The following is a 24,976-nucleotide window of genomic DNA, read 5'->3' on the forward strand; positions in this document are numbered from 1 at the left end:
AAGTGCCACCCCCATGGTGTGCCCCACTCCCCTGCCCCTCCCGCCCCCACTATGCCTCTGGCTGTCTGTGTTCCTAAAGGCTTAGCTTTGGAGCAGACAGAACAACAACTCCTTGGTGTCCTTCCAGTGTATCTTCTCCAGAGGGACCTTAGGAGAACATCCTCAGTAGCTGACTCACCTCCTTTCACTCTGATTGTGCTCCATTCAGAGGAGGCTTTTTCATAGTGGCTAAGGAGCTTTCCTTTCATGCTGATGGGGCAGTTCTAGGATGCTGGAGACAACAGACCCTGCTTGGGACCCCTCTGCAGAAATAGTAATGGGCCTTTAACCTACTGTATCCACAGACTACCACACCTCTGCAGCATACCCTAAATGGGAGGGAGATGAGACTTTGATGTCATAGTTCACACTGTGGGGGAGGCTCAGATCTCCCAGGGTTTTGCACAGTGGGGTCATCAGAGGAAGGCAGATCCTCTGGCCGGGGGTGTGTGTGTGTATTGGCCCCACAGATTCATCTGGTAGCAATGCCTCTGGGGTTGGACTTGCATCACCTTTTCCTTCAGGTTCACAGTCCTTGCCTCCATCACCTGATGAAGCACCTACACCTTGGAATTCCCTGCCAATTGACATTTGGCAGGTGTCTTCACTGTGCCTCCTAAAAACATTTCTGCTTAGGCACAGAGAACATTGACATGTGTTTCAATGTGGTTGTCAGTTTATCATCTTAATTATTTTTCTTAATGTTTTAAACAGTTGTTTTTTAACTATTTCAAACTCACAATTTCATTGTTTTATTCTTTTTTGTGAACCCATTTGAGATTAAAAAGAACCCTATCAAATGGTATATAAGAAGACAAGAAGAGCCTGCTGGATCAGGCCAATGGGTCATCTAGCCCACCATCCTCTTCTCACAGAGGCCAACTGTGGGGGAAGCCCATAAGCAAGACCCAAGTGCAACAGCAACTCACTGCACTTGTGATTCCCAGCATACTGCCTCTGACAGAGGAGAGATAACATAGCCATCATGAATGATAGCTGTTGATAACCTCCATAAATTTGTCTAGCCTATTTCAAAAGCTATTGAAGTTGGTGGCTGTCACTGCATCTTGTAAATGGATGGCGAGAGAGTGAACAAGATATGAAGGATGTAAGAGTAAGAATATTAGAAAGTCTCACTGGTCAGACCAATGGCCCACCTAGTACAGCATCATCTTCTAACAGTGGATGACCAGTTGCTTGAATGGGAAGCCCAATGGTAGGACCTGAGCACAAGAGCCCTCTCCCCTTCTGTGGTTTCCAACAACTATTATTCGGAAGCATAACTGCCTCCAATCAAGGAGGAAGAGCATAGTCACAGTGGCTAGTATGTATGTATGTATGTATATATATATATATATATATATATATATATATATATATATATATGTATATATATATTGTTGAAAAAACAAATAAAACAAAGAGGAACCCAGCTTCTGGTCCCTGACATGAACTGACTTTCTCTCCCCTCACTCCCCACCCCTTGCCATTGCTATGCTGGCCCACAAAGTGGCCATAACCTTCTCTCTGCTTCTGCTTTCTAGAGAATGAGTTGCGGTTATATCCTTTGCACTGTCCTCCTGTCTGTGGCGGTTCTCCTCGCCGTCACTGTCACCGGCGCCATCCTCTTCATGAACCACTACCACACGCCCGTCACGGAATCCCCACCCATCATCAGCACCAATCCTGATGAAGCCAACGCCTTGGTCACCATCGAGAAAGCGGATGGCTCTCGCGTCAACATATTCATCGACCCCAATTGCCCGGACCAGGGCACCGGTTTCACCCGCCTGGAGGGCCTACAGTCGTCCGTCTTGAGGGCTGTGACGGATCTTGATGCCGAGACGAAGTCGTCGAAGGGGCAGGAGAGGGCGTTGCTGGTGGGCCTGTCGGATGAGGTGTCCAAAGTTCTCAGCCATGCCACCCAGCTGAGGGCAGACTGTGACGGCCTGAAGAAAGGGCACAGCACCATGGGGCAGGAGCTGAACGCTCTGCAGAACGAGCAAGGCCGTCTCATACAGGTGATGGATGGGAGCAGAGGGGCAAGAGGCTAGTTCCTGTGAACACTTGCCCACAAACACACAAGTCATGCAAAGTATAAGTTAGGGACCGATATAGATTGAGATGATTTTCATACGTTATGGACAGGCAGCTAGCAGAACTGCAGTGTGCCCCCCCTCTCATCCGCAATAACTTTTGGCTTGTGTTCCAGGAGCAAGTTAAAGCCATTTGAAGGGTCATAGCCAGAGGTCTAGCATCCTTATTTTCAGGGGAAAGGTTAGTTTTGGGAAGAACTCCTGCTTGAAACCCTGGAGAGTCACTGTCAGCCAGTGTTGACAGTACTGAATTGGATGAAACAATGGCCTGACTCAGGATAAGGCAGCTTCCTGTGTTCCATTGCTGCTGACTGCTTGGCCCTCATTCAATTAAAAATGTGGGGTCTCTTTAAAAAAAAAAACCCAGCTCAGTTTAAATAAATAAAATAGTGGCTGACCAGAATTTATAAAATAGTGGCTGACCAGTTCATTTTCGTGAACTGCAGGCTGTCCTCTAGATTGGAGGGTTTTAAAATATTTTATTTAAGTCACTTCCATCCATGTAAAAAAAAAAAAACCAAAATCAAATTATATGGAAAATGTTAAGTTCTGTTGCTGTTAGGTGCAGTGCAAACTTTTGGTTTTTTAATTATTATTTTAGAAACAGATGTTAAAATATTCACTATCTCCCCCTGAATATACACCATTACTTACCCGGGCTCCCTGGTTTACAGGACGTTAACTCTCTTAACGGGTTTGCAGGAAGTGTGCTTTTCTTACAGAAAGAACAGAAGAAGGCAGGAGGGAGCATTCCATAGCCTCTATAAAAACAGTTGTGGTTGCAAGTGGTGGAGGTTAGGCCATATGGAGGTTGCTGCCCCACCAACATTAGTCTGCCCTTGGCCACCCCCTACCTGACCATCTTCATGCATACAATCAATCAATCAATCAACCAACCAACCAATCAACTAATCAGGGTGTGGCTCTACCTGTCATTGGCAGAGGCACCACCTGCTGTTGGGCTCCTTGCATTCTTCTCTACCAGTCCCCATGGAACCAGCCACTGAATTCAATGGCGCTTACTCCCAATGCAAAGGACTAAAGTCTTGTTCATTCTGTGTGCTGCTCCTTTTTGATACATGCATGTATAAACATTTATTTATAATCTGTTTATTGTACCCCACCTTTTTCTCCAAGGAGCTCAAGTTGACTTACATAGTTCTCAGCCTCATGACAACCCTATGGGATATTTTAAACTGAGAGGCGGGGACTGGCCCAAAGTCACCCAGCAAGCTTCATGGGGGAGCGCAAATTTGAACCCTGGTTTCTCAGGTCCTGGCCACTGTATCACACCGGATGTAATGGATCACACAGTGGTCTGCATTTCTGAACTCAGAGCTGTGACTAGGATGGGGACCCTCAGGATTGGGGGCTGGATGCTGCCCTATAGCTCTCTAGCTAACTGCCTAGCTCTCAGAACTTTTCCCAGGACCACAGCCCTTACCAGCCCTGCTTTGCATCCTTCTTGAGGGTTTCTGCCTGCCTGGGATGTGTCCTTGAACTTTGCTCAAGACTCCTCCTTATCTGGATGGAGGATAGATAAGGATGTGTTGTTGTTGTGGTTGCATTTGTTATAGTGTTGTGAATTGGGGAGGTAGGCTGTGTACCTGTATACAGTCCCTTCTAATTCCTGGATCCAATAAGGATTCAATTGCTGGAGTAGCCAGGCAAGTTTCTTGGTGACTCTTGGTGGCTCTGTGCCAGAAGACAAATGGGCAGGGTAGTTAGAAACTGTCTGGTAGTTAGAAAGACAAAGGCCAGAGTTGCGTGAGCGAGAAGCTGGAAGCTGGAGGCAGACTGGGCAGATGAGAGAAAGAGCCATGCCTGATCTCTGCTTGAATCCAGTGCTGAGGCCATGGGAGAAGCAAGACTGTGAGCCCCTCCATCACAGGCTCAGGTTGTACAATATATAGATGTAAATAAACCATATAACATATTGTCAACCTGGGATAGCTCAGTTGGTAGAGCATTAGGTTCTTAATCTCAGGGTTGTGGGTTCAAGTCCCATGTTTGGGCAAAAAGATTCCTGAATTACAGGTGGTGGGACTAGATGATCCTCGTGGTCCCTTCCAACTCTACGATTCTGTGATTCTGTGACACCACCGTCTCTGCTGTCCCTCATTCCGAGGACACCGAACCCTGGGTAAGTGCCTGGAACCCCTGGAATCTCACACCGCTCAGAGATTGGGGTGGCATGCAACAATATTTACTTATATCCCACCTTTTTCCGAGACCAAGACTCAAGGCAGCTTATACAAGTTAAAACACCACAGATTAAATACAAAAAGCCAATAACAAGGAAGATAATTATTAGGGTAGAAACTAGGCTACCAGCCAAATTGCTCAGCCCGCTTTTGGCTCTGACCCCACCCACCACAGGCATATGGCCCCCCCAGAAGGTTGCCCCAAAGGGAATATGGCCCTTTGCCCCTGGTAGACTTTCTTTGGTGATGTGGCTGCATAGGGGCTCTCACAATGAGTTTCTGCACTTCCAAATTTACTCCCGCAACACTGGTCTGGGATGCCACAGAACTGCCCTGAGATCTATGGATAGAGGGTGGTATAAAAGTTCAATTAATTAATTAATGAGGAGGAGGAGGAGGAGAGTTGCAGCCATAGTTTCTCATAGGAGGAAAACTGGGAAGGTTACAGAAGGCAGGGGAGGGGAGTCTGTGCATGTTTTGCACGTAGCGTTTGAGAGCTCATTTGCCAGACAGGTAGCTAAATGCTGGCGAGCCCTGAGGATGTTGGCTTACCTCAGTGAACTCTGTTGCATTTTGATTGAAGTCATCAAAGGAGGCTTCTGCAAATTCAGTGCTGATGCCTAAGGCAAGGTTAGAGGGGGTGGTGGAAAGAACAGCCATTACATCCCTATAGTGAAAGGGAAAGTGCATCACCTGGAAACAAAATGGCTGACCATTTCAACTCTGCTTTCAAGTGAGGTTTAATTGTCTGGGCAGGGGGAAGGGGTTCAGTCCCATAAACCTTGAGACTGGGCTAGGGCAACAGGGATGCCTCTGAACATGTCTGTGATCTACCTCCATATTCGGAAGCCATTAATGCTTCTGAATACTAATTGCTGGAAACTGCAGGAGGGGAAGGGTGCTTTTGTGTTCAGGCCCTGCTTGTGGGTTTCCCATAGTTGGCATCTGGTTGGCCACTGAGGAAGAACAGGATGCTGGACTGGGTGGGTTGTTGGCCTGATCCTGCAGGGCTCTTCTTATGTTCAGGAAAAGCACATGGTTTGCACGCAAGAGGCCCTTTCAGTCCCCAACATCTCCAGGTAGGTCCAGAATCCTGCCTGGAATCCTGGAGAGACACTGCAGTCAGTGTGGACAATACTGAACTAAATGCCCCAACTTGGACTAAGGAGGCAGCTTCCTATATTCCTAGGAGTGAAGGTGCAGTGGTAGAGCACCTGCTTTGCATGCAGAAGGCCCCAGGTTCAGTCCCCAATGGTATTGCCAGATAGGTCAGGGAGAGACTCTCTGTCAGAAACCCTGGAGAGCCACTGCTAGTCAGTGTGGACAGTACTGAGTTTGATAGAACAATGACCTGATTCAGTATGAACCAGCTCCCTGTAGTTCTAAATCCTCTTCTTCGCCTGCATCTTCAGTTAGGTAAGACATCATCATCACATCCTTGTAAAAACCTTTATAAACCCTCCTGGTTTTGCACCTGTTTCTTGCTGAAGTAAGGCAATTCCTCAATGAATCATCACTGTATATTAGATAAGAACTGCTGACTTATGGAGAAGTCTGATAAAAGGTGTGAGCAAGGAGAAAAGCTGTTCGCATTTTCACCCCCACCCTCCCTCTACCCCAGTGTAGGGTGTTTAATGGAAAATTGTGGTGTTGGAAAATCTGCTTTTAAAAACAACCCATCACTTCTGCCAAGGGATCTTTATTTTTTGAACTCAATAATTCAGCAAGCCTCACTGAATTGTATCAATTACTTTGATGAATTAGTTATTGTTTGCTTTAATTATATGCTACTGTGTTTGATACTATGTATAGCAATTACAATGTTGTTTTTAATGCTGTTGTGAGTAGCATGAGCCCCCAGTGCACACGGATTACACACACACATGCAAGCACATGGACGCATGCAACACACATGCCCCCCCAACAGCCACACAAAACTTTGGCAGCACACTCACAATGAAATGGCATTACCTTAGGCCATGGGTAGGGAATCTGTGGGCAGTGCGCCAATATTGGCTCTGCAAGGGGTCTGCAAGGCCATTCCCCCCCCCAAGCACATCCAACTGCCCATCAGCCGACCCCCACAGCCAGCAGAACCTAACTTTCTGCTCATCAGCTTATGAATGAAGAGTACGATCCTGCTTTGCTGGTTCATTCCTTGATGATGACTGACAGGTAGGCTGCCCTGCCCGCCTGTTAAACTTGGCCCATGGGGGCCAGTGGCAGATAAACTTCTGACCCTCCAAGACGAAAAGGTTCCCTGAGTGCATCTAAGTGTTAATTGTTATTTAATATTTTCCACGTGCTGTTCTTGTTTACCAATGATTAGTCATCCCAGGAAAGCAACAACTTGGTCAGGAGGGTACAGGGGTAAGTTGATTTGCTAGTGCTGTTCTGGTGCAGAGAACGTTCAGAACCTTGGATAGTTCTGCCGGTATGCAAAACCACAGTGGAATGATTTCAGAATTACCTCAGCAGCAGCCTGGAGCAAACACCAGGGTTATACTGTATAGTCCTTTGGGAAACTACACACACACACACACACACACACACACGTATCATTCCACAGTTTCTGTCTCCTAGCGGGTGAAGGTCAGGATAGTGATGACCTGGTTGGGGGGAAATCCCTGGTCACTACAAGGTCCAGTCATCAGAGTCTGAGGACAGCGGTAGTTTCCTCAGACAGCACAGGATCCCAGGCAAAGTGTCCTATATAGGAAGAACCACAAAGCAAGTCTTATTACTCCTCTGATATTTTCTAGGTTCTTAGTCCATGCCATGATATGTCCATTACTTTTATTTTCTGGGCCTGGCTTTGGTCTTTTGGGTATGCCTTGTTAACATTTTTAGTTTGAGCTGCTACAGTTGTCCTTTTGTGGAGCTCAGCAGCCTCTCCAGAAGTCTCCAGAAGTCTTATCTTCAAGTACTGCTAGAGTGGGAAGTCTCTAGCCTCCCTGCCAGGGAGTTCAAGTTGGCCCACAAAGTCATTTCTCCCAAACCATGGCCCACCTGTCAATCCTCTGACATCACTGATGGGTGGGAGAATTAGGTTCAATCCTGCTGGGGTCTGCTTCACTAATATATTCCCTTGGCAAAGGAGACTGCTGCATCCACAAGGACCGAACCTGGTGAGCAGAAGTTTCAATTCTGCTCAGTTTACCTGTTCCCTTGCTGGGAGAAGGCTCATATAGTCAAAGCACAGTGTAGGGCTGTTTGAAAGCCATTTTGCAAACAGCTCTTTAGACCCCTGATTTTCAGAAGTTTGAATGGCAGTGTGAGGCTGTTTGCAAAAGGGCTTTCAAACAGTTCCTCACCATGCTTTGAAGTCCTGGCAGTTGGGGCATCAAAGCTCAGTATCACCTGATAGCAGCTGGGCTCTCCAGGGTTGGGGGTGATAGAGATCTGAATCACCAGTCAGAAAAAGCTCTCCACCTTTAAGGAAGAGTAATGGGCAATTGCTCCTTGCCTCTAGCGGATGCGCAAACACAAATGCATGTGTACCAGCCATTACGCAGTGCACAGCCTGCCACCCCCATGCACTGCAGCTGCAGAAGTCAGCTTTGTAGAGTTGATCACCTATAGCAGCCCAATTTTAAATCGCATTTTTGTTGTTTTATGACAAGATTTACATAGCCTCCCATCAACAGTGTTCCCTGGGCAAGTCTACAGGGCAAAGGGAATAAAATACACGATCATTAAAAGCATCAACAAACACAGCAGAATGCAACATAAAACTCGATGTTTTGGCAGAGAAACGGAATCAATTTGCAGCTCAATAAGATAAAGCTTTCCACAATGGGGGCCCAGATAGCATTTGTTTAAAATGTTACCATATACATTACTAGGTCCACTGTGAAAGGAGTGGGGAATCATTTCATACTATTATGTTGCATACTCCTGATACTGAGAACCAGTATGCTGTAGTGTTCGGCTAGGTCCTGGGAGATCAGGGTTCAAACCCCCAGTCAGCCAAGAAGCTCAGTGGATGACCTTGGGCCAATTACTGTATTTCGGCTTAAACTACCTCACAGAGTTGTTGTGAGGATAAAATAGGAAAAGGGAGGAACTGTATATGCTACCTTGAGCTTCTTGAAGGAAAGTTGGGATATTAACATAGGAATAACAATAATAATGATCATGTTTTCTTCCCCATATGATTCATTTACCACGGCATTATTTTATTTTTTTAAAAAAACCACCTTCAGAATGCTTTACAAAAAGAATAAAACAATAAAAGCAGTTTAAACTGCTATGTAAACATTCAAATAATAATTAAAAACAGAACTAAGCTAAAAACGTATTAAGACACATGTAAACATTCTACGTATCTGGGTAGGCTTGTCTAAAACAATAATGAGTAATGCAATATGTATATTTAAAAAAATTACACACACACACACCCCAGCACACTGTTATTAGCATTAGCATTAAATGTATTACCCATCCTTTACCAGCAAGGTCCCAGGGCAAGTTACAACAATTTAGAATTTAAAATGTTTAAAAACAGATTACAGTCTCAGGAATAGGATGGGCCCTGAATACACACTTTGGGTGTCAAAGGTCAGGGTAAAGAGGTGTGACTTCAGCATTTGCCAGAAGCTGTATAGTGAAGAAGCCAGAGCCACTTCTGTAGAGAGGAAACTTCACAACTTAAGGGATCCCACAAGGGACTGTCTCTTCCAGGCCTGCCACCACCCCAAACTTCTAAGGAAGGTGAAACTACCAAGGTGTCTTTCCTCTGCTGATCTTAACACCCAGGAGAGTCTGTGGGAAATACCTATGGGGCCTAAACCACTTACGGTTTTGAACTCTAAAATGAACACTACATTAAAAAAATCTTAGCATTGGGACTAATGTAATAAACCACCATTAATACCCAAAAGTGCTATATACAGAAGAGGAGGAGGAGGAGGAGGAGGAGGAGGAGGAAGAGGAGGAGGAAGAGTTAGAATAAAATAAAACCCAATTGATACTTTGACAGAAATGACAAGATTGCTTTTGGTCACTGTGGTTGCCTGGGTCTAATTTTAGAAATGGCCAGAGCAAAAATCTGCAACCTTTCCCATTAGCTCAGCAACTTTAGCTCCCAGACAAACCAACGGGCAATGAGAAATCATTAGTTATTAAATTTGTATTTCTTCCATATTATAAAAAGCAAAGATGCAATGCAGTTCCCTTGACACATTTTCCTTCTCAACGTAAATGAAAAGCATCTTGTGCTTTAATTTTTGAATGTAAACCCTCTTATATAAATTTAATAAAGGCAGACTGTTTTTGGGGGGAGGGAGGGAGAGAGAAGGAATGAAGCAAGGAAGTCAGGATCCATTAGGGATGTCGGAAGATTCTGGCAAAACTGGAAATGGGTCTGGAAATTGCAGGTTCTGGCTTATGCACCACCATGTCCAGAACAGAAATCAATCCAGTGAGTAGAATCAGTATTCACTGTTGTTATTCTTTTCAGTTCATAAATGACTGAAATGAATGGGGTGCCATAATGGAAGAGAAATCTCATTTAATAGAAATAGAAGAAATACTTTATTGTCACTGTACCACATATTTACAGTGAGTTTAAACAAGCCCCCTCCCCCCCTAATCTCTGAGTCCTTGTTATACTCTATGTGCTGTTGTACAACCACTGACTCTGAACGTCAGCTGCAATGTTGCTGTCTTCCATTCAGCAGCCTCACGGCCCACAGGTAGAAACTGTTCTTTAACCTGTTGGTTCGGTTTATCGTGCTACTATATCTCCATCCCGAGGGCAGGAGATTAAAAAGGTGCTGGCCAGGGTGTGAGTCATCCCTGAGAATGTTCCTCGCTCTTCTGAGGCAACGGGTCTTCTGCAATAACATCTGGCGGACTCAGGGGAGAGAGCCCATGATGTCTTCTGCTGTCTTCACCACCCTCTGTAGGGACTTTCTGTCTATGGCTGTCAAACCAGCGTACCACACCGTGGTTATGTAAGTTATATAATTTTGCCTCAGCGGACAACTGAGATGAATAATGTGGCTTTTGGTGGAAGATGAACTGTGACAGAATGGAAATGGTCCTGTGTGTGACAAATACAGGGCAGAATGGAAATCAGTATTAGAATCATAGCATCATAGAACTGCGTGGATAGGCGGAGTCCCCCAAACCCCAGGCAACCCCCCGAGCGGAATAATGACACAAGACAACGTGCTATGGGATTAAAATTGGCCACAATTTTATTAAGATTCAGGTGTAGGGAGACCTTGGCTCAGGCATTGGGCATTTATCCTTTTCAGCCCCCCAGCCGGGGATCTGGGAAACTGCAGGGTTATCCAGAATATGTGGGGATTGGGCTAGCTCTGGAGAACATATGTTCAAGCAGATAGCCCACCCCCTATTTGCCGCCACTGGTGGGGGAGAGCAATGACAACATCTCGGCGTATGGACAATGCCTCCCCCAATACCCCTTTAACGGGGAACCCTGGTATCGCCGCCACACTGGGGGCGTGGAGTCCCCACCCCATGCCCCCTCCCATTTAGGAAGATGACTAAAGGATTCCGCCCAAGGCCTGAATCCGCCACCCGAGACCGCAAACTCGCAGTCTCGCCGCCAAGACTACCTACACCTGAAAGACGTTTCAAATCCTCCAACCATTCCAAAAGGCCATGCCTAATGTCACTTATCCAATAGTCTGTACCTGCGGCTGAAAGGATGCTTCATAATCGTCATAGAATTGTAGAGGCTGGAAGGAACAGCCGCTGAGGGAAGGGGCAGGAAGTTGAAGGGACAGTTTAGAGGAGGGAGCTGTAGAACAGAGCAAAGCCTCGCTTAGTAGGATTGGGTTGCAAATCCCCTTTAACTCAGTAAGGCTAGCAGCTAGGAAAGCATTCATAAGATTAGGCTGTGAGTCCCACTGAACTCTGTAGCAGTGCTTTTGAAAGAACCAAGCAAAAAAAGAGACATTATTCAGAGGTTGCGTCTAAGATCATAGGGGATATCACCTAGTCAGAATGCATGGACAGGGTGGCGGCGGCACCATTGTCTGGTTTGCCTCATGCAGCAAAATTGGCACTACTACAAGTGCCACATAATACCCATTCTGCATTTGTAAGAACGTGATCATTTAGTGTGGCAGCACCTGCACTTTGGAACTCCCTGCCTCTTGAGTTCAAGAAGGCACCTTCACTGTACTCTTCTCAGCACCTGTTAAAAACATTCCTGGTTACACAAGCCTACCCAGATACTTGAAGTAATTTGAATCTATTTTAGTAGTTTAACTTTTTCATGTTTTAAAATAGGGTTGTATTTTTAAAATTGCTTTTACCATTCTAACTTTCATAAATCTCTTCGAGGGTTTTTTTTTTTTACAATCAAGTGGTATATAAATTTTATGAAATAAAAAATATATAAAATATAATGTCTTGGGGCTGGCCCTGGTTGAGACCTTTCACAGGCTGTTATAAAGCTAGTAGTGGACAGGTTGGTGCCTGTGGGTGGTGTGTTGGCAAACCCCCTGAACTGAGTCATAACGAATTTGGACTTTTTCCACACAGCTGCTCTCAGAGAGCCAGACCAACATGGCGAGACTAGTGAGCTCTGTCAGTGACATCCTGGACACCTTGCAGAAGGACCGCAGTGTGGTCCGACCTCGGCTCAAAGCTGACCTCCAGAAGGCTCCAGCTCGGAGTGCCCGGCCAAAAGGATGCTCCAACGGTAGGAGATCTGCTTCCTTCTCTTCTCCTTCTTGGGGCAATTATGAATAAAATTTATTCACACTCCACCAACCACAAATAAGAAGTTAGAGAATGTAAAATATATATGCTGGGCCCCATCTGCACTTCACATTTAAAGCAGTTTCATGCCACTTTAAATAGCCATAAAGGTAAAGGGGCCCCTGACCATTAGGTCCAGTCGTGTCCGACTCTGGGGTTGCGGTGCTCATCTCGCTCTATAGGCCGAGGGAGCCAGTGTTTGTCCACAGACAGCTTCCGGGTCATGTGGCCAATATGACAAAGCCACTTCTGGCAAACCAGAGCAGCGCACAGAAACGCCGTTTACCTTCCCGCCGGAGTGGTACCTATTTATCTACTTGCACTTTGACGTGCTTTCGAATTGCTAGGTGGGCAGGAGCTGGGACCGAGCAACGGGAGCTCACCCCGTCGCAGGGATTCGAACCGCCGACCTTCTGATCAGCAAGCCCTAGGCTCTGTGGTTTAACCCACAGCGCCACCTGGGTCCCTTTAAATAGCCATAGCTTCCCCCAAAGAATCCTGGGAACTGTAGCTTGTTAAGGTGCTGAGAGTTGTTCGGTGACCCCCAATTGCTTTCACAGAGCTAAAATTCCTAGATGGGTTTAGCAATCAGTCCCTCTTCACAGGGAATTGTGGGAATTCCGTCCCAAATGCACGAGTGAGAGCTCAGTGGTAAGATAGAACTGCATTTTGCTTTTTTTGTAGGAACATAGGGAGCTGCCTTATAGTGAGTCAGCTCATTTATCCGTGTGGCTCAGTATTATCTCTACACACTGACTGGCAGCAGCTCTCTACTGTTTCAGGCAGGGAGTCTTTCCCAGCCCTATCTGGAGACATCAGGGGTTGAATCTGGGAACCATTGCACACAAGGCAGATGCTCTACCACTCAGCTATGATTCTTCTTAGCAAAAACATGCACAGTCCCAGGTGTAGCTTTCTGCTTTGTTTCTGTGCAAATGAACCCCCTAAAATCAGAGAGAGAGAGAGAGAGAGAGAGAGAGAGAGAGAGAGAGAGAGAGAGACTGTATTGCAGGAGGTTGAACTAGATGACCGTTTGGGTCCCTTCCAACTCTAGGATTTTATGATTCTATGAAACAAGAGTTCTGCCAGAACTCCACTTGCCCAGAGCTTAGAAGGAAACAGAACAAAGTCTCTTTTAGTGACAGCAACCAGTTGGAATAGGCGAGAATCCAGAGCCAAGGGCTCAAACAGTGATGTTGTAATTTAGTCTATTAATTAGACCTCACTTGTTTCTCTTCCCCCCCCCCAACTCACTTCTGCCCCACACTTCACTGCAGGCTCTCGGCCTAGGGACTGCTTTGACATCTATGCAAGTGGACAACAAGAGGACGGTGTTTTTTCTGTCTTCCCCACTCACTACCCTGAAGGCTTCCAGGTTTACTGTGACATGACGACGGATGGCGGCGGGTGGACGGTAAGGGTCTGTTGCCTGTTTAAGTCTCTTTGACGCATTGGTTTGAGGAATAGACCCCTTGGCTTAGCTGGTCAAAGCATGTGACCTTCCGTCAAGGTTGAAGCAGAGAGGCAATGAAGGGGAACAGAATCTGGGAGCCTACGGAGGAGACCAGAGAAGCTGGCATCCTTCGTGGGTTGATGGGCAGGGCCTTCTGGGCATGGAGACACCGTGGGCCTCACTGCAGCAAGAGCACAGGACCAGTCAGTGCCAGGGCAAATGCCGAGGGTGCTTTCAGATATGAGCAATTTAACAGCATCTGATCAGCACAGTTTTGGTTTAAGTCGGAAATGGGATAGCAGCTCAGCTTCCAGACTTTCAGCACCCTGTGGCTAGGACCAGCATGCTGTATCTTTCCAGTTGTTGCTAGATGACAGCCACATTCATGCCATAAATTTAAAGTGCAGTGATGGCACTTTAAACTGTCATGGCCTCCCCCAAGGAATTCTGGGAGCTGTAGTTCATTAAGAGTGCTGAGTTGTTTGGAGATCCCCTATCTCCCTCATAGATTGTTAAACCACCCTAGAAATTCTAGCTCTGTGAGGGGAAAGGGGAGTCTCCTAACAACCCTCAGCACCCTTAATGAACTATAGCTCCTAGAATTATTTGGAGAAGGCACAGCTGTCTTAAGTGGTATCATAATGCTTTAAATGTGTGCTGTGAATGAATGTTGCCAACAACTTCAATCAACCTGGATTGTTGGCCATGTTGGCTGGGGCTGAAGGGAGTTGGATTCCACCATTAATTAATTTCACTGGGTCTACTCTGCCTAGAACTTAGTTGGATTCAACAATAACATTTTGGGGAAGACACAGATGGAATGAGATTTCGATTTTTTTATTTTTTATTTTTTATTAGTAGGTAGGACTTAACAAAAAACAAACAGTATTTGCTATCACTGTACTTGGTTCTATGTTTTGGGGTTCTGAAATAATATACATAAAACAAACCTTCCCTGGCATTATAACACCGATGTAAAATAAACTCATTTCTGGAGAGGAGCAGATGGGAAATAAATCTATACAAGAGTAAATGCAAAATATTGTGATAATGCCGACTTTATTATTAATGGAGCACACATAAAAAGCAGGGTTTGTGTACTAAACTTGATGGTCTGTATGCCAGCATGGTTAGATGTTCTGTTTGTTTATCTCTAGGCATAAAATTAGTTTCTAGATTTCATTGCTGCTTGGTGTGACAAGCAGACAGCCAAGAAGGTGGGGGCAGAGCTGTGCATGGAGAAAGACTCTCACAGTTCATTAGGAACTTAGATACCCACAACACTCTTATAATCAAGACCATATCCTAATTTTGCCTGTGGCTCTGACTTGCATTTTGAGCTCAGGGGAGAAATGTGATTCCCCAGAAAGAAGAGCCCAGCCTTGGAGAGTTCTCTGGTTTATCTCCTGCACAGCAACCGTGTACATAAGAAGTCGCTTTAGATTTGGATTCAGACTATCGATTAATCTGGCTCAGTTTTAACAACAGCTGTACCTAGAGATTTCATCGGGGATTGAACATGGCCCTGTCCTTGAGGTGCAGCCCTTTCCTAGAATTAAGGTCCTAATCCTCGTGGTTCTGAATAAGGAGCTGATTGAAATAAAAACATAGGAAGTGATGCCTTATATTGAGTCAAAACATTGGTCCATCTACCTCAGTATTGTCTACACTGACTCTCCGCAAACCACCTCCAGGGTTTGAGGCAGGGGACACTCCCAGCCTTACCTGGAAAATTGCATTGGGAATTCTCCATGCAAAGCAGGTGCTCAACCCTTCCAAATATAAGTGCCACTTGATTGTAGGTAGAACCTCTATGTGGTTTGCAGACAAACATTAAAACGATCATTAAAAATTGAAAACAGGCATGTTAAAAAAAAATCAAAGTATTATTAAAACCAACAGTTTAAGCCAAAACCACATTTAAACACATGTCAGCTTCTAAATGTCTGGACAGGATTGTTAGAACAAATATGTTTTTAGCAGGTGCTGAAAAATGTACAAGTGAAGGTGCATGCCTGATGTCAATAGGCAGGGAGTTCCAAACCATGGGTGCTGCCAAACAAAAAGCTTGATTTCTTAAAAGTTCAGAACTAGATAATCATTACTGGATAATGAAGTAGTGGGGTTTTCATTCCACTTTCAGCAAATGGCAAGAAAGCAAAACTCTCATCTGGGCTAAAGAGTTCATTGGCAGAAGTACCCAGGAACATAACAGGGTGGCTGTGTGATATTAAGGAGTAACTGATCCACATGAAGTAGTTTCGGGGCATGTGCCCTAAGGGTGTTTGAACTTAAAGACACAACAGAGTGACTGAAGGTTGATCAATGGCTCTTAACACGCAATTCCATCTCCTGACCTGCCATTTTCTAAAGGCAAGATGAAGTCATTGGCAGAAATTTAACAAGTTTCCCCTCTGGGAGGAGAGTCATAGATGTGACCTTCCCAGGGAGTGCTGGGGTCATCACAGCAATTCATGTCTATGGCAAAGATGCTAGATTGGGGGCTAGATTGTGTCAACAATGCCAGCCTGGAGAAATTAATGAACGAGGCTGAAGAAATGCCAAAACAGTGAAGCAACGAGACAGGAGCAGAAAAAAATCACTAATCGTGACCAGGGCAGCTTCATATGAGAACTCGAAAAGTCAGAAGTAGGAGATACCTACGGACAGGCTGATACTGAGAACCGGCTTTAAGAAGTGGTAGAAAAATCACTCTTGTCAAACAATCAGGTTGGCACTCTTCAGATCTCAAGTTACAGGTAGGTAGCCGTGTTGGTCTGCCATAGTCGAAACAAAATAATAATAATAAAAATTTTCCAGTAGCACCTTAGAGACCAACTAAGTTTGTTCTTGGTATGAGCTTTCGTGTGCATGCACACTTCTTCAGATACACTGAAACAGAAGTCACCAGACCCTTAAATATAGTGAGGGAGTGGGGAGGGGTATTACTCAGAAGGGTGGTGGGAATGGGTGATTGGCTGATAGGTGTGGTGCTACTGGAAGGAATTTTTTATTAGTTTTTATTCAGATCTCAAAACGGTGTACAAGGAATACACACAGCCATGGAAGGAGCATTGCTGCTACTACCCATAATGGTAACATTGGGCGTGTTCTACTTCAAATGTTAGAGGCAGCAATGCTTCTGTATGCCAGTTGCTGGAAGCTACAGGAGGGGAGAGTGCTGTTGTGCCTGGGTCCTGCTTGCAGGCTTTCTCCCATTGAGTCACCTTGTTGGCCCCTGTGAGAACAGGATGCTGGACTAAATGGCCCCTCTTTGGCCTGATCCAGCAACCATGCTCTTCTTATGGTCTTACAGAATCAAGATGGGGGGAATGGGACCACTGGTTGGCCACTGTGAGAACAGGATGTTGGGCTAGATGGCACATACCTAACCCAGCACAGCTATTTTGATTTCTACCTCCTTTGTTCTGAATACCAGTAGCTGGGAAGCGTAAGAGGGGAGGGTTGCCATTGCAACTCAGGTTCTCTTGCAGGTTTCCCAGAGGTTGGCCATTGTGAGAACAAGATGCTGGGTTAGCTGGGCCTCTGGCTCTTTTTATTTTCATGCATCGTGGTGGCGTATCCGTAAAGGGACATTGTGTGTGTCAGCAATATCAGAGACCTGTGGGTAGCCTGCATGCAGGACCTGAACACAACAACATTCTTCCCCCTTGTGATTTCCAGCACCCAGCATTCAGAGGCATGCTGCCTCCAGCAGTGGAAGTAGAGTCAGACTGATAAAATTATCCTCCATGAATTTGTCTAGAGCTATCCAAGTTCGTGGCCGTCACTGCCTCCTGTGGGAGTGAGTTTCATAGTTTAACTCTGCATTTCATGTGGAATGTCTTCCTTTTATCTGTCCTGAATCTTCCAGTTTCCAGAGGGAGAATTCTATTTTATCTCTCCGCTTTCTCCACGCCATGCATAATTTTATAAAGTTCTATCATGCCACCTCTCATGTCTTTCCCCTAAAAAGTCCCCAGCGCTGCAACTTTTCCTCATCAGAGAGGCACTCCATCTCCTTCCTTGATCATTTTGCTCGCCCTTTTCTGAAACTTTCCCAACTCTACATGTTAAATGATTGGATAGCGAAAACTGAGTGAGGGGTCATATTTTGTTTACTGGGGCCTACAGGGAAGGTGGGCAGTTAAGAAGCTGTTATGTATCCAGACACTGTAGACCAAAGCCAGGCTGTATGCATGCAATACAGGCCTAGAGCTCAGGAGCTTCATCTGCATAACAAAAGACAGAGAGGAGTCTAAAACCCTATTACATTGTTAATAGCTGGCAGGCAACCAATCCCTGCTGAGATAGGCCAGTGTTGATTCACTAATTGCAGCATTAAGGCAACCTATCACAGGTGGGGTGGGTGTTTTGCCTGAGCTGTCTTAAGATATATATACTGGGCCAAGTGCCCTTTCGGTCTTGTTCCTGTTGGTACAATAAATCCTTTTCAGCTGAAATCTGGTCTTTGGGTCATGCCTGAACCCACCTACACTTCAGTAGCCATGGAGACATGACAGAGTCATCTGCATATGTCTTTCTATTGAAATCAGGGCCAAGAGACAGTGTGATGCTGGTGACAGCTTGGCAGATGTCTACAAGCATACACTACGATCGCCAGGTCAGAGGCCTGATTCACGGCGGCGCCTCCAATCCAGATCCCTGACAAAACATCATGTACGATTTGCCCAGCACCCTTTTCATGAGGAAATGAGGGATGTGAATAATATCTTCTCCCTGCTCTTTCTCAAGCCAATCTCGCACACATCTATTACAGACACTGGTCAGGAGCAAAAGGCCTGTCGGAACAAATTGTTTGGGGACTCAATCGCAGCTCGTTAGTTAAGAGGAGAAGCAGAGGGTGTCACTTGGGACCCATCCATTTTTCTTGACTTGCAGACACAATCTTTGCCATCAACACTGTGGCTAGTGGCGATGGAAGCGTTTGGGTTTGAAAATGAGAGTTGATTGTAAAATTAAGAGCTGCCAGAGAGGCAAACCATTTTATCACACCTTCTGCACCTGGTGTGTGGTAAAATCACATGGGCATGATATTACGGGCAGCCAGGTTACCCCGAGGTGAGAAAATAAAGCCTGGGATAGCTTGGCTTATCTGAATAAGCAACATAACATTTTTGTTTTGCTATCTTTCCTCCTGCCAGATAGGGATAGGGATAAATTTTGTTCACTTTGCATTTCATGGAATTGTAGAGTTGGAAGGCACTCTCAGGGTCATCTAGCCCAATTCCATGCAATGCAAGAATCTCCACTAAAGCTTCCATGACAGATGGCCACCCAACCTTTGCTTAAAAAACCCCAAGGAAGGAGAGTCCACAACCTCCCAAGGGAGACGATTCCACTCTTGAACAGCTCTTACTACCAGGAAGTTCTTCCTGATGTTTATTCAGAATCTCCTTTCTTGTAACTTGAAGCCATTGGTTCGGGTTCTGCCCTTTGGAGCAGGAGAAAACAAGCTCGTTCCATCTTCCATGTGACAGCCCTTTAGCTTAGATATTTGAAAATGACTGTCCTATCTCCACTTTGTCTCCTCTAAACATACCCAACTCCCTTAACTGTTGCTCATAATATTTGGTTTCAAGGCCATTGATCACCTTGAAAGTGACTGACTTAAGATCACATTCACACCATACATTTAAAGCGCAACGATACCACATTAAACAGCTTTATTTAAACCCATGCTGCTGTTTAAAACCACCATTTAAAAACTTGCCTCCTCTTTTGCTCCCCTGCCCACCAACTTCACACAAATCCAGAATTGTGATGTGGCACTACAAATCCTCCAGTGGGGTTGCACGTTGGCAGCCTTACATTTTTATATCTGTAGGAAGACAAGTAGTCCGTAAGTGCCAATAAATAAGGCAGCAAGTTGTTTGTGCAGAGTCAGCATGCTGGTGCTTTGTGAGAGGACTAAGGGAATCCCTCATCGGTCAGACTAGGCCAGGCCAAGCCAGGCCTCACCTCCGTTTCTAAGAAGGTGAAACTGGAGGATGTCAACATAAAAAAACAAAAACAAACCAAGTATACAAAGCTGACTTGATAATCCTGATGGTTGCAGTTATATAACCTGTAGGCTCTTTGTTACCCTAGAAAATGAGGACATGAGTTAGAAAAGGCGGTTGCTTGGCTGTGAATGGCACCTTTCCAGAAAAGCAAATTACCCAGTGTCTCTTTAAGTCATGGCTTAAGGAATCAGAGAGCTGTGTGAAGGAATGGATGACGGGGCCTAGGGAACTCCAGTTTCAGCTGAGAGCAAGAACTGGGTCCTTGTGGATGAGGGGAGAGGGCTGCAATTTTGTGTCCATAAGAGGAACAGTCCCTGTTGGTGACCAGCTTTATTGTTTGCCTGTCAGAGCTTCTCTCTGTGTTTAACAGTTACTTAAATACCAGAAATTCCTCTCTCTGCTGGAGGGGGAAATTATGCATGCTCAAATTTTGCCTGCAATTGTTGAACACCCTGATGCTCTTTTTAAAAAAATAAAAAATAAAAAATGGTGAGAAACTGAACTCAGATCCTCAGGAACATGTAGGGAAACGAAATGGGATCATATGAGCAGATGTAGTTCTTAACAGCTTTAAAGCTACAGTATTTTCTTAATATATAATCTTAAGGCGGGAAACCTGAGTTTCACTAAGGCAATTCTGTGAGGTAAATGAAGTGAGCCCAAATGAGCAGAGGGAGGAATTGAAAGGTGGGTTTTGAAGGCGCTCTGGAGCTCTTCAAGAAAAATTAAAAAGGAAGGAAACTTATGCATGATGATGTCAGTTTTTGTTTCTCTCGCTTTCTCATTTTCCCAACCTCTCTGCTGCCAAGTTTGGATTTCCCCCAAAACATAAATTTTTATGCACATACACAGCTTGCTAGCTATTAAAAAATAGCTATTTATTTATTTAACATTTATTTATATGTATATTTGTAGATTTATTTATTTGTACCTCCATTTGAATCCACACACATTACAATAAAATGCACTTGGGTGTGCCATATCCACAACTACCCTATTACATGCATTTTTGTACACAATATTTGGCCAGAGAAGTGTGTTGCAAAATTTAACTGTGAATGCTGATCAATGACTGTGTTTATTTGTTGTATTTCTATCCCACATTCTTTTCCAAGGATCTCAAGGTGACATACATGGTTCTCCCCCCCCTCCTTATTTAATCCCCACAACAACCCTGTGAGGTAGGTTAGGCTGAGAGACTGGCCTAGGGTCATTCAAATGAGCTTCATGAGCAAGTGGGGATTCAAACCTGGGTCTCCTAGGTCCTAATCTGGCACTTCAACCACTACATCACACTGGCTCGCATATTGCAAATTAGGTAGGTGGATCTTTAAATTTGAACCGAATACAATTACTCCAGTAGCCCTACTTGTGGTACTGCTCTGATAAATGTGTGGCTATTTTCTCTCTCTTTTAACCCATGCTTACTCCAGGACAGTCAAATCAATTTGTCTGAACCAGATCAGGATATAAACAGGTTGTTTCTCTCACACTGTGTCAACATGCTCCCCACTCCACAGTTTCTGAAAGCCTACTGGGAGCCATGACATAGGTTAAATTGCTCATGCTGCTCTATAAATCCCATTTGGATGAGATCATATAATTTCTCCATCTACAGCTCAGGTTGCCAGCGAAGCCCATGACATGCTGAGGAAGGAGATTCACTCAGCTTCTTGGGGGCTTGCTGGTTTCCTCCTCTGACAAATAAACTGAGCGCAAACTGGATGCAAGCTTTGTATGGATTCAAAGAATGGCACAAGCCACATAAATCCACATGTAGTGCCACGTGCGAAAAGGAGCACCTGAGATTCAATCTGTGTGACCACACTGCTACAGAGCAGGGGGGTAGCTGTAGCTCCGTAGTAGAGCATCTCCTTTGCATGCAGAAGTTCTCAGGTTCGATCCCTGGCATCCCCAGGTAAGACTGGGATACGACTCCCTGCCTGAAATCCTGGAGAGCTGCTGCCGGTCAGTGTAGATAATACTAAGGCAGATGGACTCAATATAAGGCAGCTTCCTATGTTCAACAGGAATGTCTGTAACTCAGGAGTAAAGCATGCCCTGGGTTCAATCCCCAACACTGTATTGTATTTTAAATATTCTGTTGGGAGCAACCCAGTGGCTGGGGAAATCCAGCCAGGTGGACGGGGTATAAATAAATTATGATTATGATTGACATCTCCAGCTAGGGCTGTCTGAAGCCCTGGAGAGCTGTGGCCAGTGAGTGCAAACAACAGCACACTAGATGGACCTGTGTTCTTATTTAATTCAGCCCTTTAGTCAGAACCATGAGGACTAGAATTTTACTTTATTTTTAGGGGACAGGTGGTAGCTTAGTAGTAAAGCATCCGAAGTTTAATCCCCAGTGGCATCTCCAGGTAGAGCAGGAGAAAGATTCCTGCCTGCATTCCTGGTGAGTTGCTGCCAGTCTGCCCATACAGGACTGAGTTCATGGGTCTCACTCGGTATAAAGCAACTTCATATGTTTATAGAGTTTTCCCTTCTGACAAAATATATGATGCTCAAGAGAAAATGGTTTTCTGATGCACTTGTAATTAGCGAAGGCAGCCATTTTGCCCCTGCCACATGCTTTTTCAAATTAAACGACAATGTCTCCTGAGAAACCTTAAAATAACTCTCCTGTTGATGCTTCACTCTAAAGTAATTAGTACTTATTTCCAGCTGACTACTACACTGCTAACAACAGCGAAACAGTGTATTGCCCCAAAGTACAAACATAATGACCCTCTTGCCATATCCTGATCAGTTAAGGAAAACCTGGCAAACTGTCTTAATTATAAAACTTACATATTGTTACCGGCCACCCCAACATCTACTGAGTGGTAGCAAGAGATTTCAAGTTTCTTTGAAATTAACCAAGGTTTGCATTTCCTTGGGAAGAAATCAGGCACAACGGAGACTGCAGTGTCTTAGGAATATGGTTTATTCACACATGTTTACACCTGAGTTAGAGAGAGAGAGAGAGAGAGAGAGAGACATTCCAAGAGGGGCTTGTCCTTCCAAGCAGTGCAGCACTGGATTCAGAGGCACCTTAAGCACCACCCCTGTGTCTCTCTGTTAGCAGCCTGCTCCAGCCCAGCCCAGCCCTTTAGTCTGCTGCCCTTCAGTCCCCTCGCAGAGTTCTGCCCACTTCCTGCTCCTTCTTCCTAGAAACCCCTGCTCCCCAAACATCGGTTGTAAAAGGACACCCTCTCTTCCTGTGGTGGCATCACATCCCTTGTTACCCTGGCAACTTCCTTCTGTGCCTGGCAGAGCCTTCTGCCTGGTTGATGACTTCCATTGAGAGGCTGATAGCTGGCTATCAGCACCATCGTTTCTTCAATGACCCACCCCATGTGAGGCATCACCAGGCTGGCTTCATGAAGAAGTTTGCTGGTGTTATTCCCAACCGTTGCTAAATTCAGGATTTTATGATTTTGCTCAGATTCTGCCACTCCACTGAATGTAGAGACTATGGGGAGTCTGCCACACCCCCTCATAACAATATATATAAAAAGGCAATACATAATAATCAAGAAAGCAAATTTATTAAGCCGTGTTGGGCCTTATTCTTACATTTCTGGAATGCCAATGTAAATGATTATATATATATTTCCTCTTAACTTATTCACAGTACTATAGAATTTTTGTTGTTTGTTCTGTAATCCCATCCAGTGCTATTTTTCAAGAGAAAGTGGTGCTGGAACTCACCATCAGCACCTCCCTTGTTCTCTTATAATAGCAGTATTGCCCACTTGAGAGGTGTTGGAAGAGTTCTGGCGAGTTCTGGCTGGGGAGAAACCCCTGATCTCTTTCCCTCCATATACTGTTGTAACGTGGGGATCATGATTCAGCAAGTGATTTCAGCTCTGACATAGCAGGCAGGAGACAGCTTCTTCATGTAACACTCTTTATTCAGACAAACAAGACTGGGGAACTGAGGAGAGGGATGGTACATTTATAGGAACAGAAATAATGGCTAAAAAGGATACATTTTGGAGGGAACAATCTCAAGCAATCACAAAGCTGCCTTTTGGTGGGAACCAATAAGACTGAGGATCCAAATGCAGCAACTTAAATGAACCAATAATAGCTGTTCCTTCTGGAACAGGAAGGCAGTTACTTTCCCCTAATGTGAATACAGACAATAATAATACAGATATGATAACCCTTGAATCAATACACAACATATACACTTCCTTCTTTCCCTTTATATTTCATTCTTTTTCTTCTTAGAAAACAAGAATGTTTTATATATAATAGTTTTGACAATGAATTGTAATAACATAACCTTAATAAAATTATTAAAATTAAATGGCAACCTCGCCCCTGTTTCCCCCTCACCGCTATCTGGGTTGGAGAAAAAGAGTTGAAGGAGAAAAGGATGGAGTCACTCATGAAAAGGTTAACAAAGGCCACCTTCCTCCGTACCTTCTCACAGCTTCAAAAGTGCTCCAAGGACTGGAACAGCGACTTCTCAAAGGGCAGTGGGAGATGATAACTCCAATACTTATGTGCCTATTTAAAGCCAGCCCAGTCAGCAGGATACTCTCAGCTTTGAGGAGAAAATAGTTTTAACATCAAGGCAACACGCTGGCAGCAAAATGCCTCAACAAGTCTGTCAGCATGTTAGACATGTCATGGCTAAATCCAGACCTTGAGCATCAGACGGACCACGCAGGGAATAGATGTGAAAGAGGGCCCAAATAAATGCATGTCAGGGCTTCAGACTTATGGTAGGACAAGCTGCAAATTATGCTCCATTTTGGTCTCGATGGCACTCAAGCCAAGGTCTGTTCCATCTCATTTGGTCCTGTTGTGAGCATTTTGTGTGAACTTTTTACATAAATTACACACTTTTGCAAAAACCCATCTCCTCTCCATCTTTTAGAACTCTGTTTGCCTTCTGCTGCATTATTGCTTGCTAGTCTTCCTTGGTCATGGCAATATCAAATAGTTCTTTGCCATAATTGTTCCCACCCACAATCCTATTTCAAATCCCTGCATTGGTTTGCTGTCCTCTTCCATATCCTGCAGAAACTCTTTCTCCATGCCTTTGGACCATTCCATGATAGCCTTCACTTATCCCATTGTTCATTGTTTATTTCCTGCCCTTCTCCGGCAGGGTCCCAGTGTGTTTGACCATAGAGTCATAGAATTGTAGAGTTGGAAGGGATCCAAAGGATAATCTAGTTCTAGTCCAACCCTTGCAATGCAGGGATCACAGCTAAAGAATCCTTGACAGATGACCATCCAATCTCTGTTTGGAAACCTCCAATGAAGGAGAGCCATCAATGTCCAACAGCACTTACCATCAGAAACTTCTTTGTAATGTTTAATCCTTTGGTTCAGTTCCTACCCCCTGGAGCAGCAGAAAACAAGCTTGCTCAGTTTTCCATGTGACAACACTTCAGATCT

The 24,976-nt window shown here is 44.9% G+C and overlaps 1 protein-coding gene across 1 annotated transcript in view; it reads left to right on the forward strand.

Annotated features, from left to right (window-relative positions):
* The first annotated feature begins 1,586 nt into the window (after positions 1-1,586).
* The window catches only part of FIBCD1 (fibrinogen C domain containing 1), a 39,158-nt gene continuing 15,768 nt past the window's right edge, over positions 1,587-24,976 (forward strand). The window contains exons 1-3 of the mRNA XM_033138001.1: positions 1,587-2,060; positions 11,861-12,020; positions 13,357-13,493. Coding sequence (XP_032993892.1) covers positions 1,587-2,060; positions 11,861-12,020; positions 13,357-13,493 — 771 coding nt within the window. The remainder of the gene's footprint in view (positions 2,061-11,860; positions 12,021-13,356; positions 13,494-24,976) is intronic.

This window comes from Lacerta agilis, chromosome Z, assembly GCF_009819535.1.
Source record: "Lacerta agilis isolate rLacAgi1 chromosome Z, rLacAgi1.pri, whole genome shotgun sequence".
In the NCBI taxonomy this organism is placed as follows: Eukaryota; Metazoa; Chordata; class Lepidosauria; order Squamata; family Lacertidae; genus Lacerta; species Lacerta agilis.